Raw genomic sequence first — 17,754 nt, forward strand, 5'->3', positions numbered from 1 at the left:
GAAGTATTTTCTATTTTATTAGATAATTGTGTTTTCCCCAAATAATTTTATTGCCACTTCAGTTTTCCACTCATGTTATTTCCTTACTTTTTTTTCCTGTGTCTCAGCTCCATCTTTACAGTAGTTTGAGAGAATTGAGACTGCTTTTTTGCTCAAACTGATGCTCTATAACCAATAATGCTACCGCCTCACAGTGGGTAGGGTTTGGGATTAATAAACCATCTTTCATATTTAAGTAAGATATCTCATTTAAGTAAGATTGATATATCTTGTACTATATCTTGATCTTTTCTTATATCTATGTATATAATTAGTGTATCACATTAGTTATCAAAACTTTGTTAGTAATTAGTTCACTAAGGTGGGAGAAAGGAGATAGATCAACATTTCTAGTTTTGGTAATACCAGCTTAAAGAAGAAAAATACACACACACACACACACATATATAATGTACACATATACACAATTTTTTATACATGTACATGCCCATGCATACATACACTCATATACATATACTTTTTTACACTGAATTATTGCTAAGTGAAATTTACTCCATAACTTCTTAGGTTTATAAAACAATGTATACCATTATTTATTTTAACTGCAACTACAAAATAATGAAATTGATTTGGTGCCAAACAGTGTCATTCTTATTAATCCATATCAATCTCTGTGTTTTTTTTAAAGTTAAAAAAAATTTTTAAATGTTTTTATTACTTATTTTTGAAAGAGAGATAGAGGAGAGTAGGGAAAGGGCAAAGAGAGAGGGAGACACAGAATCTGAAGCAGGCTCCAGGCTCTGAGCTGTCAGCACAGAGTCCGATGCGGGGCTTGAACCCATGAACAGTGAGATCATGACCTGAGCCGAAGTCAGATGCTTAATGGACTGAGCCACACAGGCGCCCCTCAATCTCTGTGTTTTATAATTCTTTGAACATATTAATAGGGGAAAAGGAACTGATTTATAATATCAAAGATTATAGTCCTTTGCTGTATAGTTTTAAGGAGCTGAAAGTAATTGCCTTCAAAATATTTGGTTGGCAGAAGTACCTGGCTGGTTTAGTTGGTAGAGCATGTGACTCTTGATCTCAGGGTTGTCAGTTTAAGCCCCACATTCAGTATAGAGCCTACATAAAAAAATAAAATTTGCCATAAAATATTTGGTTGGCAAGTGAAAATATCAAAAATATTCTAGAAAAGGAAATTATAAGAAATAGAACTACCAGATATTAAAACATATTATAAAGCAACCATGTTGAAGCAGTGTAGTAGAACATTAGATGTGTAGAACATGGAAAAATAGAAAGAAATATTCTTTATATAGATTTGACATGTTAACAGAGGCCCTATTAAGCAGTAGGAAAGGGAATGATTATTTAATAAGTAGGGTGAGAATAAGCAGTTAGCAATATTGTAGAAAAGTACATTTAAACCCACATCTATACTGGATGTAACAAAATAAATCTCAGATAAATTTAAGTGTAGATAATTACATTATTGAAAATCTAGAAGATAAGAGGACTTAATATGTTTTAATTTCTCTGGAGTTTCTAAGCACTGAGAAAACGAGAAAAGGAAGATTAGAAAGATTAGATTGCATATGCTAATGTGTTTTATTATAACTGTAGCTCTGTGAACATTATAAGAAAGCATGCCTACTTCATATTCACAACCTGAAAAATTAGTCTTCTTTACTCTTCATACCAGCTGGAAACCTTTTGTTTTCTATATTAGTTAATGGAACAGAGAATGCAGTTCTTTATCTAAAATTTTATTCTGTAGATGCATTGAAAATTATACAGGAGCTCGTTGTGAAGAGGTTTTTCTCCCAAGCTCCAGCATCCAAACTAAAAGTGACCTGTTTGCAGCTTTTGTGTCATTGACTATTCTTCTAGGAACTCTTATCATTGGAGCCCTCTACCTCCTTTTCAGGTAACCAAAATAGAAACATACTTTTGAAAAGAAAAAAGTAATGCATAAAGTAGTTTTTCTACTAAATAACTAATATGCCCTTTGGATCTAGATATTTTTACAGATAGTGATTTCTATTTAAAGTTCTCTAATATTGTTATTAAATTAATAAGTCATTTTGAAAGTATCTTAAATAGTCTCTGTTCTTTGTTACTGACATCAAGCGTTGATTTCTGTAAACTAATTAGGTAGACCCACATTCACTAAAGTCATCATGCCAAAGCACCTAAATATTAGGGCTAGGTCTATTTAAAGTACATTTTGAATGTGAAAGGAAGGAAACAACTTATGCAACATTGTAAATATGAATTTAAGGCCTGTGGTTAATATCTAGGATTAATTCTTCATTTAGTGCCTACTATGTGCTAGGCATTGTGCTAAGAATAAAGAATACAATAGTGGGGAATCTACTTCCAAAGCCAAGAGCAAACTGTATACACTGTATGTTAGCTAACTTGACAATACATTATATTAAAAAAAAAAAAGAATACAATAGTGAACAAGACAGACATGTTCCCTAATTGTAGAGACTTAAATCAGCTTGGAGAGAGACAAATAAGGAGGCAATTAATTTGGGAAGATTGTAACTCATAAGACAAAAGGAAAAATTATTCATATGAAGCAATAAAATGTGGTGGAGATTACTTTCATTTATTAGTTTTGGTCTTCACCTTTTTCTGGAATTTTGTGAAAATAATAAATATAGAATTTATAAGTTTAGGAGTTATCTGGTATTATAACTCTCATTACTACTATTTATTAAGTGCACACTGTAATACTTGTGAAATACTTTTAATACTATGCTCTCGTAATACTTGTGAAAATGGAGCTGCGGGTAATAATAAAAGAGATACAAAAGGGCTTAAGAAGTTTATATTCTAGGAAAGGTTTTATATATATGTAAAATTATATTTCATAAAATCCTCCTTTCTGAATTACTTTATACCATAGAGTAATTAAAAGTTGGAGAGAGACTGCTCTTTTAAAACATATAATTACATATTTTATTCTAAAATATATCATTTAAGCAATCTCATGTTTTACTTCAGATAAAAAAAATTCAATAGAAACCCATTGTATCAGATTGTATTTTCCCAAAGATAGCTACAATATCTCTCATTCCCACATGCTGTTCTAACCCTATTTAACCTTAATTACCTCCCTAAAAGCTCTGTCTCCAAACATAGTTACATTGGGAATAAGTGCTTCAATTTGTGAATTCTGGGAGAAAGAGTGTAACCTGTAATAGCTAGTGTGTGTGTTAGCATTCTCCATACAAATATAACCAATAGAATGTGCAGAGAGACAGATTTATTTTAAGGGATTGGCTCATTAAGTTGTGGAGGCTGGCATGTCCATAGTCTTCATAGTGGCCTGGCAGACTGGAGACTCAGAGAATAGTGAGTGTTGCAGTTCAACTCTGAAGGCTATCTGCTGACACAATTTCTTCTTACTCAAAAGAGGTCAGTCTTTGTTCTTTTTAAGGCCTTAGACTGATTAGATGAAGCCCACCCCCGTCATGGAAGGCAATCTGCTTTACTCAAAATACATAGATTTAAAAATTAATTAAAAAAAAAAACACTCTTATAGAAACATCCAGAATAATGTTTGACCAAATATCTGGGCGCCATGGCCCAGCCAGGTTGATACCTAAAATTAACCATCACAGTATGAACAAAAAAATTATGAGCCAAGGGACGCCTGGGTGCCTCAGTTGATTAAGCATTTGCCTCTTGATCTTAGCTCAGGTCTTGATCTCAAGGTAGTGAATTTAAGCCCCACATTGGGCTCTGCACTGGGCATGAAGCCTACTTAAAAAAAAAAAAAAAAAAAAGGAAAATTATGAGCCAATCTTATTCATTTAACCTAGATATAAAAGATTAAAAATTAGCAAACCAAGTTCAGTAATGTATTAAAAAACTATGATCTTGGAATTATTCCATTATTATAAGAACACAAAGTTGGTATAAAGTTATTAACTAATGTATTTTATCTAGTTCGTATATTAAAAGAGAAAAATCTTTTTTTTAAATATTTACTTTTGAGAGAGAGACAGAGAGAGAGAGAGCAAGCTGGGGAGGGGCAGAGAGAGAGACACACACACAGAATCTGAAGGAGGCCCCAGGCTCCAAGCTGTCAGCACAGATCCTGATGAGGAGCTTGAACCCATAGAACGTGAGATTGTGATCTGAGCCAAAATCGGATGCTTAACGACTCAGCCATCCAGGCACCCCACATCCTTACCATTCTTAAAGAAAAGAGCATTCTTGCAAATTTTTCAGATAGGGTTGCAATATGTTTGAAATTGTGTATTTCCCATTTTTGAATGAGAACATAAGCAGAGTCATGGCCTTAACGATGCCAAGAATAGAATTAATTTGAAAATGAGTCGCTATTGCTTATAGAAGCTACACTTATGATTTGGGCTCATATATATTGACCAAATGAAGTGTATTTGTCAGAGTGGTGCTTTCAAGAATGAAACCAAGTCTGTTTACTAAAATAGTTTTTGGGTCCATTAGTGGTTGAAATTGCTTTAAATGTGGGTCTTTTGAAGTTTAGTAACTAATTAGTGTGATCTTTGAATGAGGTCCAAAATGATACCTCACTAATGCTGAAATCTAGCCTAGAATCAGTAATGTTTCATGAGGAGGAATCAGGGTTTTTTAGAAGACACATTTCATTTTGCTGTGGTAAAATGGTTTTGAATTCATTTTCACTAATATATACTCTAAGCACTGACACTGAAAAAAATTAGAGCAAGTGTACATTTCAAAATCTTGTTTAATATTAAAAGTAGTTAAAAAAAACTGTCATGATCATCTGAATACAATTATAACCCATATTAATTGGCCAGATGACCTAAAAGATGGATGAACTACAACCTTAAAAAGGCACAAAATGAGGTTTTCAATGTCATTAATAGTGAGTAGAGCCACCCCATATCACAAATGTCTCAGCTAATAATGAAAAACTCTTTTAAAAGGGCAAAAACATTACACTAAACATTAGAACATTACAAAAACATTACATTAATAATAGCTTTCCAATTTTAAAGGAAAAGAACTAAGTGCATCATCAGCATCTGAAGTCCCCATAATGAACTCCCTGACTTGGTGGATGAATGGGGCACAGTTTTAGGGCAGCCTTGTCAGTTTCAGGTAGTTCTGGAGAAGAAAATAGACCTCCAAATTTTCAAGTTTAAACTTCCCTCTGCTTTTCCACTTACCTGCTTTTTATTTGTGTGTTTCTTCTTTACTGTCAGGAAGGGCCACCTTCAGAGGACCAGTTCAGTCCAGTATGATATCAACCTGGTAGAGACAAGCAGTACCAGTGCCCACCACAGTGAGTAAATTCAAAATAAAATGCTCGTTTTAAAGGCCTGGATGAGATTGTTTTTGTTACATGTAGAGATTTGGATCTATCCAAAAAGGTTGACTCAAGAAAATTTTTCTATGAGTTTTGACATTAAGATGGATTTCTTTTTCACATTAAAATGGATTTCTTATTAGCATGACACCGGTCATTTTTTTCCCCCAGAGAAAACCATGTTATCTCAGTATGTGAAATTATGTTGTTAGCTATAATGTGTTATAATGTGTTACACATATATAAGGGATTAGTTTCTCCAGAAGTAATTTTTTAAATATTTGTTTATTTTTGAGAGAGAGAGAGAGAGAGAGAGAGTGCATGCAGGGAAAGGGTAGAGAGACAAGGGTACCAAGGGGCGGGGCTTGAACTTATGAACTGTGATATCATTACCTGAGCCAAAGTTGGAAGCTTAACAGGCTGAGCCACCCAGGCACAGCAGAAGTTATTTGAAGTGGGCTGGTATATAGAGAAAAGGATATTTACCTGTGTAAGGATAGGCAAAACTTTGGGAAACTTATAGACCAATTAACGTTTGAAAAGTTTCTTGAGACTTCTACTTCTGGCTAAGATGGAGTAGCAGGTACTAGGACTGGATTTACCTTCTACTTGAAACTGTAAAAAAAAAAATGGATATAATACATGAAACACAGGTTTTCAAGACATTGGACATCAGGAAACAAAGGATCATGATCCCTAAGAGATGGGAAACAGAAGTAAGCTAATGATTGCTTCAGATTATTGCATTGAAATAGTTTACAGGCTGTGGCACAGAAAGGGGGAACCCAGGCTGAGCTTGGTAGACTCCCTGAGTTGAGAAGATGAAATTCAGAGTCTAGAAAGGTTGAGGTGGCTATAATTCAGTGAACAGAGTACTGGAAAAGATAGCTGCATAGAGAACATTCCAGAGATCTCCAGTTCAAGTATTCAGCTGAATATTAATCAGCACATATGTAGTAGGGAAATACTTGAGGTTAGGTATAGAATTACTTGAAAGGATTAGAGATGTCCAGTACTCACACAGGGCTCGGAAAAATGTCTGTTCCAAAAAGTTAAAAAACAAAACAAAACAAAAAATTGTTATTCGTGGGACATTAAGGAGACTACAGAGAAGAGTGTTTCCCCAGTAAAGGGGAATAATTAGCCCTATATTTAAGCACTGTTCCAGCCCTGCCTGACAAACCTTAAAAATTTCCAAATAACTGCATCCCAGATTAAATCTCAGTAAGACAGCAATAACAACAAAAACAAACACACGCACACACACACACACACACACACCAAACAAACAAAAAACCCAATACCCAACAGGTACAATTCACTGCCCTGCATCCAATCAAAACTTACCAACCTGTTGGTTTAACATATGAAATCAATGTGAAAGACTACATTAACAGAATAAAGATAAAAACCACACAATAACCACATTAGATGCAGAAAAAGTAGTTGACAAAGTTCAACATCCATTAATGGTAAAAATTCTCAAGAAAATAGGTATAGAGGAAATTTCCTCAACATAGATAAAGACCATTTATGAAAATTCCACAACCAACATCATTATCAATGGGAAAAAACTGATCATTTTGTCTCTTGTACTTTTCCAGTACAAGGCAAGGATGTTCACTTTCACACTGGAAGTACTAGCAGAGCAACCAGACTTTTTTTTTAATAATGGCATCCTATCGAAAAGGAATAAATTATCTGTTTGCAAGCGATATGATTTTATATGTAGAAAACCCTAAATACTCCATTAATAAACTATTAGAACTAATAAATGGCTTCAGTAAATTTGCAGGATACAAAAAAACATGTAAGAAAAATTATAATTCATTATACCAAAAATGATTTTTGAAAAGGAAGGAAATCAACAAAACAATTCTATTTGTAATACCACCAAAATCATTACTTAGAAATAAATTTAAGCAAGGAGGCCAAAGATCTATACATTGAAAACTATAAAATATTTATAAGAGAAATCAAAGACACAAAAATGCAAAGATATCCCATGTTCACGGATTGGAAGAATTAATATTGTTAAAATGTCTATACTACCCAGGGTGATATACAGATTTAATGAAATTGCTATCAAAATTCCAATAGTGTTTTTCACAGAAGTAGAAAAAAAAACAACCTAAAATTTGGAACCACAAAAGACCCTGAATAGCCAAAGCAATCTTGAGAAAGAAAAAGCAAGTTGGAGGCATTACATTTCATGTCTTCAAATTATATTACAAAGTTATTGTAATTAAAACACATATGTAGACCAATGGAACAGAATCAAGAGCACAAAACTAAATCAAGCATTTACAGTCAAGGAATTTTTATAATATTCATATTCCAGTTAGTTAACACACAGTGTAATATTAGCTTCGGGTGTACAATATAGTGATTCAACACTTACATACAACACCTGGTGCTCATCACAAGTACACTCCTAATCCCCATCACCTATTTCACCCATCCCCCACCCCCCAACTCCCCTCTGGTAACCATAAGTTTTTTCCTCTATAGTTAAGATTCTGTTTCTTGGTTTGCCTCTCCGTTTTTTTTCTTTATGGTCATTTGTTTTGTTTCTTAAATTCCACATATGGGTGAAATCATATGATATTGTTCTTCTCTGACTGATTTATTTTGCTTATTAGCATAATACTTTCTAGCTCCATCCACATCATTGCAAATGGCAAGATTTCATTCTTTTTTATGGCTAACATTCCATTGTATAAAAACCACTTCTTCTTTATCCATTCCTCAGTTCTTGGACACTTGGGCTCTTTCCATAATTTGGCTATTGTAGATAATATTGCAATAAACATTGGGGTGCATGTATCCCTTTGAATTAGGGTTTTTGTATTCTTTGGGTAAATATCTAGTAGTGCAATTGCTGGATGTTAGGGTAGTTATATTTTTAACTTTTTGAGGAACCTCCATACTGTTCTCCAGTGGCTGCACCAGTTTGCATTCCCACCAAAGTATAAAAGGGTTCCTCTTTCTCTGCATCCTCACCAACATCTGTTTTTCTGTGTTGTTAATTTTGACTGGTGTGACGTGGTATCTCACTGTGGTTTTGATCTGTATTTCCCTGATGGTGAGTGATAGTTGAGCATCTTTTCATGTGTCCATTGGCCATCTATGTGTCTTCTTTGGAAAAATGTCTATTCATGTCTTCTGCCCTTTTCCAGTTGGATTATTTGTTTTATGGGTGTTGACGTGTATCAATTCCTTATAGATTTTGGACACTAACCATTTATGGGATATGTCATTTGCTAATATCTTCTCCCATTCAGTAGATTGCCTTATAGTGTTGTTGATTGTTTACTTCACTGTGCATAAGTTTTTTATGTACAGTCCCAATAGTTTATTTTTGCTTTTGTTTCCCTTGCCTCAGGAGACATATCTGGAAAAAAGTTGCTGTGGCCAATGTCAAAGAGGTTACTACTGCTTGTTTTCTCCACTAGGATTTTTATGGTTTCCTGTCTCACATTTAGGTCTTTAATCCATTTTTGTGTATGGTGTAAGAAAATGGTCCAGTTTCATCCTTTTACATTATGCTGTCCAGTTTTCCCAACACTTTGGTTGAAGAGACTGTCTTTTTTCCATTGGATATTCTTTTCTGCTTTGTCGAAGGTTGACCATATAGTTGTGGGTCCATTTCTGGGCTTTCTATTCTGTTCTATTTATCTTTGTGTCTCTTTTTGTGCTACTACATACACTACAGGTACAGCTTTGTAGTAAACTTGAAGTCCAAAATTGTGATGCCACCAGCTTTGCATTTCTTTTTTAGGATTGTTTTGGCTATTCATGGTCTTTGTGGTTCCATACAAATTTTAGAATTGTTTATTCTACCTCTGTGAAAAATGCTGCTGGTAATTTGATAAAGATTACATTAAATGTGTAGATTGCTTTGGGTAGTATAGACATTTTAACAGTATTTGTTCTTCTGATCCATGAGTATGGAAAATCTTTCCATTTCTTTGTGTACTTTTCATTTTCTTTTATCAGTGCTTTATGGTTTTCAGAGTATAGGTCTTTCAGATCTTTGGTTATGTTTATTCCTAGGTATCTTATTGCTCTTGGTGTAATTGTAAATAATCCCTTAATTTCTTTTTTTTAATTAAAACATTTTTTAATGTTTATTTTTGAGAGAGAGAAACAGAACGCAAGTGGGGGAGGGGCAGAGAAAGAGGGAGACAGAATCTGAAGCAGGCTCCAGGCTCTGAGCTGTCAGCACAGAGCCTGGCATGGGGCTCGAACTCACAAACTGTGAGATCATGGCCTGAGCTGAAGTCAGATGCTTAACCAACTGAGCCACCCAGGTGCCCCCTTAATTTCTCTTTCTGCTGCTTCATTATTGGTGTTTAGAAATACAACAGATTTCTGCATGTCAATTTTGTATACTGCACCTTTACTGAATTCATGTATCAGTTCTAACAATTTTTTTGTGGAGTCTTTTGGGTTTTCTATATAGAGTACCATGGGACTTCATCAAATATAAAAGTTTCTGCACAACCAAAGAAACAATTAATAAAACGAGAATATAGCCTAAGGAGTAGGAGAAAATACTTGAGATAAAAGGGGTGAAGCACCAATGTGTATATATATATATATATATATATATATATATATATATATGAAACTTGTACAACTCAATAGCAAAAAATCAACTAATCCAATTTTTTAAAGTTTATTTATTTTGAGAGAGAGAGAGAGAGAGAGAGAGAGAGAGAGAGAGAATGCACTTGTGCACCCAAGTTGGGAAGGGGCAGAGAGAGAGGGAGAAAGAGAATCCCAAGCAGGCTCTGCACTGTCAGCACAGAGCCCCATGTGGGGCTCAAACTCACAAACGGTGAGATCATGACCTGAGCTGAAATCAAGGGCCAGATGCTTAACTGACTGAACCACCCAGGAGCCCCTCAACTAATCCAATTTAAAAATGTGGCCCTTCAACATCTTTAGCTCTTCTTTGTTTTTGAGGAAAATGTATGTGTTTGCCTTTCATCCCTATTATTTTAGGTAGATGAAATACTAAAATAACTGTCTGTATCTGTCTTCTCTGCACTAGGAGCAGCTTTCCTGCTACAGCCCTCCTCCCCTGAAAATGTATGCCTGCACAAAGTTTGTCTCAACTCCCTTCTTGGTCAGGAACACTTTTCAGCTGTTGAGCCGATCACTGACAGATGAAAGCTTCAGCAGCTTGGCAGCCCCATGTCACCTGACCTCATTTATACCTAGGTGCAGTTTCCAAGCCAGCATCATTTCACAGGACATTGATACAGTGCAGCCAAGTTCATTGAATCTAAGCCTTCCACAGTGGGGGTGGCTGGCTCTGGGGTTAGAAATGGGACTGTGTTTAGGAGTTTCATCATTGGTTATGCCAGAAACCCTTCTCTGAAGCAACACCTCTTCTCCTACACCATTCTGGGCTTTGTCCTCTCAGACATGGATTATTTTACCTGATGGTGGCCTTTCTCATCCTCCTTAGCATGTGAAGGAGCCGTCTCTGCCTCTGATAGGTCTTTTTCCTGTGTTTCATTTACCCTGAATAGTCTTCTTCCTGTACCTCCCCAAGCCAACTGGGGAAAGTGGTTGGCTTAGGGAAAACAAATACTGTATTAATAAGAAATAATAATAAAATAAATGTTTATGAAATAGTCATGCATAGGATTTTAAATGTAGGATGTATTTTTTAAAGTTTTTATCTATTTTTAATGTTTTTTTTTTATTTTTGAGAGGGAGAGTGAGCAGGGGAGGGACAGAGAGAGAGGGGGACAGAGGAACTGAAGCTGGCTCTGCCCTGACAGCAGCGAGCCTCATGTGGGGCTCAAGCTCACAAACTGCAAGATCATGGCCTGAGCTGAAGTTGGATGCCCAACCAACTTAGCCACCCAGGTGCACTATTTATTTATTTTGAGAGAGAGAGAGAGAGAGTGAACACAAGAGAGGGAGAGAGAGAATCCCAAGCAGACTGTGCACTGTCAGCACAGAGCCCCATGTGGGGCTCAAACTCACTAACCGTGGGGTCCTGACCTGAGTCAAAATCAAGAGTCAGCTTAACCAACTGAGCCACCCAAGTGCCCCTCAATGTAGGATTTCTTATGAATTAATTATAGGTGTTTTGTTTTAACCTTAAGAAATTTAAGTACGATTCCTCTCTCTCATTAATGAGTGTCATAGAACTAGTTGCATATTAATATAGAGTCAAAGAAGACAAAAAAACACACAACTTTACAGACTTAATCCAGAAGTTTTTTTTTCCTTTGTAAATGTGATCCAAAAAATGTGCAAAGAACCTGAATAGACTTTTTTTTTTAAAGAAGACATACAAATGGCTGACAGGTATATGAAAAGTGCTCAACATTACTAATCATCAGGGAAATCCAAATCAAAACCATAATGAAATATTATCTCATACCTGTTAGGGTGGCTTTTATAAAAAGATAAAAGATAAATGTTGGTGAGGATGTGGAGAAAAGGGCACCCTTGTACACTGTTAGTAGGAATGTAAATTGACTCAGCCGTTATGGAAAACATTATGGAGGTTCCTCAAAAAATGAAAAATGGGACTGTAGGGGCAGCTGGGTGGCTCAGTCGGTTGAGCATCTGACTTCAGCTCAGGTCATGATCTCGCAGTTCATGGGTTTGAGCTCCACATCAGGCTCACTGCTGTCAGCATGGAGCCTGCTTCAGATCCTCTATCCCCCTCTTTCTGCCCCTCCCCTGTTAATGCTCTCTTTCTCAAAAATAAGTAACATTAAAAAAAAAGGACTATAATGTAATCCAGCAATTCTTCTGGGTATATGGGAAATGAAATCAATACCTCAAAAGAGACGGTTGTGCTCCCATGTTTTTTGCAGCATTATTCACGATAGCTAAGAAATGGAAAAAACCTGTTTCCATTTGCAGATGTGTCCCAGACTATGAGTCTGGAGTTCTCTCTTGTCCAGCAGGAGAGTAGATGCAGAATTGAATACAAGAGAGGCTAATGTCTGGGAGGAGACAAGGGCCTGGTATGGTGGTTTGTCTCTGTATTTATTGAGCTCACAAGATCTTACCCACATGGTGAATGTGAAGAAAACACGATCGTATGTGTGAACATGGTGAACGTGAAGAAAACAATCAGACAGTAATCATTAACTTGTATGTGTAAGAAGCAAAGGGTCTGGGGTGCAAGTGGAGTTTGTGATCAGAGTACAATAGTATATTGGTGTCAGATGGAAAGTAATTTCCTGCAGATCATATAACAAATTACTTGTGATCCCATTACAATATCTCACTAGCTAACTTTGGGTGTTTTCACCCTGTGGGAGCAGCTTTCCACCCTAAGCTTTTTTCTAACCCATTTATGTAAGTAGCACCTATTCCCCCACTAGATGAATAGAAGAATGGTAGTGTATATATACAATGGAACATTATTCAGCCTTTAATTTTTTTTGACGTTTTTTTTAAATTTATTTTTGAGACAGAGAGAGACAGAGCATGAACGGGGGAGGGGCAGAGAGAGGGGGAGACACAGAATCGGAAGCAGGCTCCAGGCTCTGAGCCATCAGCCCAGAGCCTGACGTGGGGCTCGAACCCACAGACCACGAGATCGTGACCTGAGCAGAAGTCGGACGCTTAACCAACTGAGCAACCCAGGCGCCCCTATTCAGCCTTTAGAAAGAAGTTCCTGGGATTTGTGACATCTTGGATAGACTTCAGAGAACATTGTGCTAAGTAAAATAAGTCAGCCAGAGAGAAAAATAGTACATGATCTCACGTATATGTGAAATATACAAAAAGAGAGAAGAGAGTAGAAGAATGGTAGTTACCAGGGGTGAAGAGGTTGGGAGATACTGGTCAACCAGTAAAAAGTTGCAGTTATGTAGGATAAATAAGTTGAGAAACCTAATGTACAAGTATGATGACTGCAGTTAATAATACTCTATTTTATACTGGAAATTTGCTAAGATATAGATTTCAGGTGATCTCACCAAAAAGAAATAGAATGATAACTATGTGAGATGGATATGTTAATTAGCTTGACTTTAGTAATCATTTTCCTACATATTTATATTAAAATGTGCTGTATACTTTAAATATATTAAATTTTTATTAAAAGTAAATTTAATACAGTCAAAGATAGGTTAAAAAGAAAATTTGCAAACTGCAAAGAAGCAGGAAATGTGTTCAAAGTAAGAAAAATTAATAAGTTGAAACTGATCCAGAACTACTACAAATCTTAGAGTTAGCAGGCAAACACATTAAACAGTTATTATAAATGTATCCCATGTATTCAAAAGCTAAGTAGGAATATGGAAGATATATATTTTAAAAAATCAAGTTGAACTTCCAGAGATGAAAATTAGTATATGAGATGAAAAACAGTGAATGGTATTAACATCAGATCATACACTATATAAGAAAAGATTGCTAAACTTGAATATACAGTAATAGAAATTATTACATTTTTCAATGAAAAGAACATTATGTAATGCTGTGCAACAACTTCAGGTGGCATAATATAGGGTTAATTGGAGTCTCTGAATGAGACAGACATGAGACAGGAGGGGACAGAAAAAATGTTTGACAAAAGATGAGAAAGGCCTATATACTGAAAACTAAAACTATTGCTGATAAAAATGAAACAAAGAGCAAAATAAATGGAGTGATAAACCATGTTCGTGGGTTTGTAAAACTCAATATAGTTAAGATGTCAGTTCTTAAATCGATCTAAAGATGCAATGTTATGCCAATCAAAATCCTAGCGAGTGTTTGTAGGAATTAACAAGCTAATTCTAAAATTCATTTGGAAATTTGAAGGAACGAGATGAGCAAAATCAGTTTTGAAAAACAAAAGTGAGGATGCTTCATAGTGTCTGATTTCACATCTTACTACAAAGCTCCAGTAAGTAATCAAGACACAGTGCTATTGGCGTCAAGATAAACAAATGGATCTAGAAATAGACTCAATTGATTTTTAACAAAGGAGCCAAGGCAATTCAGAATGGAAAGGATAATCTTTTCAAAAAATTATGCTGGGACAGTTGGATAGCCACATGTCAAAAGATGAATTTAGATCTTTATGATACATAAAAAATAACTCAAATTGGTTGTAAATGTAAGAGCTAAAACTATAAAACTCTAAAAAAAAACCTTAGAAGAAAATTCTTAGAAGAAAACCTAGGAAGTATTTGTGATGTTAGATGAAGCAAAAATTTTTAGGTATGTAAGAAAAGCACAACTGAGTAGAGGGTAAAGTCTAGGATTGTGATGCCGCCCGCTTTGGTCTTCTTCCTCAAAATTACTTTGGCTATTTGGGGCCTTTTGTGGTTCCATATGAATTTTAGGATTGCTTGTTCTAGCTTCGAGAAGAATGCTGCTGCAATTTTGATTGGGATTGCATTGAATGTGTAGATAGCTTTGCTTAGTATTGATATTTTAACAATATTTGTTCTCCCAACCCATGAGCACGGAATGTTTTTCCATTTCTTTATATCTTCTTCAATTTCCTTCATAAGCTTTCTATAGTTTTCAGCATACAGATCTTTTACATCTTTGGTTAGGTTTATTCCTAGGTATTTTATGATTCTTGGTGCAATTGTGAATGGGATCAGTTTCTTTGTCTTTCTGTTGCTTCATTATTAGTGTATAAGAATGCAACTGATTTCTGTACATTGATTTTGTATCTTGCAACTTTGCTGAATTCATGTATCAGTTCTAGCAGACTTTTGGTGGAGTCTGTCGGGTTTTCCATGTTTAATAGCATGTCATCTGCAAAAAGTGAAAGCTTAACTTCATCTTTGCCAATTTGGATGCCTTTGATTTCCTTTTGTTGTCTGCTGACTTCCAACACTATGTTAAACAACAGCGGTGAGAGTGGACATCCCTGTGGTGTTCCTGATCTCAGGGAAAAAGCTCTCAGTTTTTCCCCATTGAGGATGATATTAGCTGTGGGCTTTTCATAAATGGCTTTTATGATGTTTAAGTATGTTCCTTCTATCCCGACTTTCTCAAGGGTTTTTATTAAGAAAGTTGCTGAATTTTGTCAAATGCTTTTTCTGCATCAATTGACAGGATCATATGGTTCTTTCTTTTATTAATGTGATGTATCACATTGATTGATTTGCAAATGTTGAACCAGCCCTGCATCCCAGGAATGAATCCCACTTGATCATGGTGAATAATTCTTTTTATATGCTGTTGAATTCGATTTGCTAATATCTTATTGAGAATTTTTGCATCCATATTCATCAGGGATATTGGCCTGTAGTTCTCTTTTTCTACTGGGTCTCTGTCTGGTTTAGGAATCAAAGTAATGCTGGCTTCATAGAATGAGTCTGGAAGTTTTCCTTCCCTTTCTATTTTTTGGAATAGCTTGAGAAGGATAGGTATTATCTCTGCTTTAAACGTCTGGTAGAACTCCCCTGGGAAGCTATCTGGTCCTGGACTGTTATTTGTTGGGAGATTTTTGATAACTGATTCAACTACACTCTACTACAAAGCTGTAATCATAAAGACAGCATGGTACTGGCACAAAAACAGACACATAGACCAATGGAATAGAATAGAAACTCCAGAACTAGATCCACAAACGTATGGCCAACTCATCTTTGACAAAGCAGGAAAGAATATCCTATGGAAAAAAGACAGTCTCTTTAACAAATGCTGCTGGGAGAACTGGACAACATGCAGAAGGTTGAAACTACACCACTTCCTCACACCATTCACAAAAATAAACTCAAAATGGATAAAGGACCTGAATGTGAGACAGGAAACCATCAAAACCCTAGAGGAGAAAGCAGGAAAAGACCTCTCTGACCTCAGCCACAGCAATTTCTTACCTGACACATCCCCAAAGGCAAGGGAATTAAAAGCAAAAATGAACTATTGGGACCTCATGAAGATAAAGAGCTTCTGCACAGCAAAGGAAACAATCAACAAAACTAAAAGGCAACCAACGGAATGGGAAAAGATATTTGCAAATGACATATTGGACAAAGGGCTAGTATCCAAAATCTATAAAGAGCTCACCAAACTCCACACCCAAAAAACAAATAATCCAGTGAAGAAATGGGCAGAAAACATGAATAGACACTTCTCTAAAGAAGACATCCAGATGGCCAACAGGCATATGAAAAGATGCTCAACGTTGCTCCTCATCAGGGAAATACAAATCAAAACCACACTGAGATACCACCTCACACCAGTCAGAGTGGCTAAAATGAACAAATCATGAGACTATAGATGCTGGAGAGGATGTGGAGAGACGGGAACTCTCTTGCACTGTTGGTGGGAATGCAAATTGGTGCAGCCACTCTGGAAAACAGTGTGGAGCTTCCTCAAAAAATTAAAAATAGACTTACCCTATGACCCACCAGTAGCACTGCTAGGAATTTACCCAAAGGATACAGGAGTACTGATGCATAGGGGCACTTGTACCCCAATGTTTATAGCAGCACTCTCAACAATAGCCAAATTGTGGAAAGAGCCTAAATGTCCATCAACTGATGAATGAAGAAATTGTGGTTTATATACACAGTGGAGTACTAGGTGGCAATGAGAAAGAATGAAACATGGCCCTTTGTAGCAATGTGGATGGAACTGGAGAGTGTTATGCTAAGTGAAGTAAGCCATACAGAGAAAGATACCATATGTTTTCACTCATTATGTGGATCCTGAGAAACTTAACAGAAACCCATGGGGGAGGGGAAGGAAAAAAAAAAGAGGTTAGAGTGGGAGAGAGCCAAATCATAAGAGACTCTTAAAAACTGAGAACAAACTGAGGGTTGATGGGGGGTGGGAGGGAGGGGAGGGTGGGTGATGGGTATTGAGGAGGGCACCTTTTGGGATGAGCACTGGGTGTTGTATGGAAACCAATTTGACAATAAATTTCATATATTGAAAAAAAAAGCACACCTCTGTCCTTAAAAAAAAAAAAAAGAAAAAAAAGAGAAAAGCACAACTGATACAAAAAAAATTGGACTTCATCATTGGACCATAAACTGGACTTCATTTAGTGCTTAAAAAGACACCATTATAGGAGTGCCTGAGTGGCTCAGTCATTTAAGGGTCTGACTTTGGCTCAGGTCATGATCTCACAGTTCATGGGTTTGGGTCCCACGTTCCACCCTGTGCTTGACAGCTCAGAGCCTAGAGCCTGCTTTGGATTCTGTGTCTCCCTCTCTGCCCTCCCCCACTTGTGCTCTCATTCTCTCTCAAAAATAAATAAATATTAAACAAAATTTTTAAAATATACCATCATAAATATAAAAAGACCAGCCCCTATCTTGGAGAAAATATTTGCAAATCATATATCTGATAAATGACCTGTAGTCAGAGGAATAAGGAATTCTTTCAACTCAATGAGAATTCTTTCAACCCCATTAAGATTTGGGCAAAATATGGGAAGCCTGTGTGGTTCAGGCTGAACGCCCGAC

At 36.1% G+C, this 17,754-nt stretch overlaps 1 protein-coding gene and 1 pseudogene across 2 annotated transcripts in view; both read left to right on the forward strand.

The window, feature by feature from the left end:
• The window catches only part of NRG4 (neuregulin 4), a 95,981-nt gene that overhangs the window by 72,514 nt on the left and 5,713 nt on the right, over positions 1-17,754 (forward strand). For both annotated transcript variants that reach the window (XR_007453883.1, XM_049613916.1), the window contains 2 exons: positions 1,784-1,933; positions 5,238-5,317. Coding sequence is in view for 1 of the 2 variants with exons in the window: in XM_049613916.1 (XP_049469873.1) it covers positions 1,784-1,933; positions 5,238-5,317 (230 nt within the window). In the remaining variant the exon portion in view is untranslated. The remainder of the gene's footprint in view (positions 1-1,783; positions 1,934-5,237; positions 5,318-17,754) is intronic.
• LOC125910183 (ATP synthase F(0) complex subunit C2, mitochondrial-like) lies at positions 10,422-10,889 on the forward strand (annotated as a pseudogene).

This window comes from Panthera uncia (assembly GCF_023721935.1).
Source record: "Panthera uncia isolate 11264 chromosome B3 unlocalized genomic scaffold, Puncia_PCG_1.0 HiC_scaffold_1, whole genome shotgun sequence".
NCBI classification, from domain to species: domain Eukaryota; kingdom Metazoa; phylum Chordata; class Mammalia; order Carnivora; family Felidae; genus Panthera; species Panthera uncia.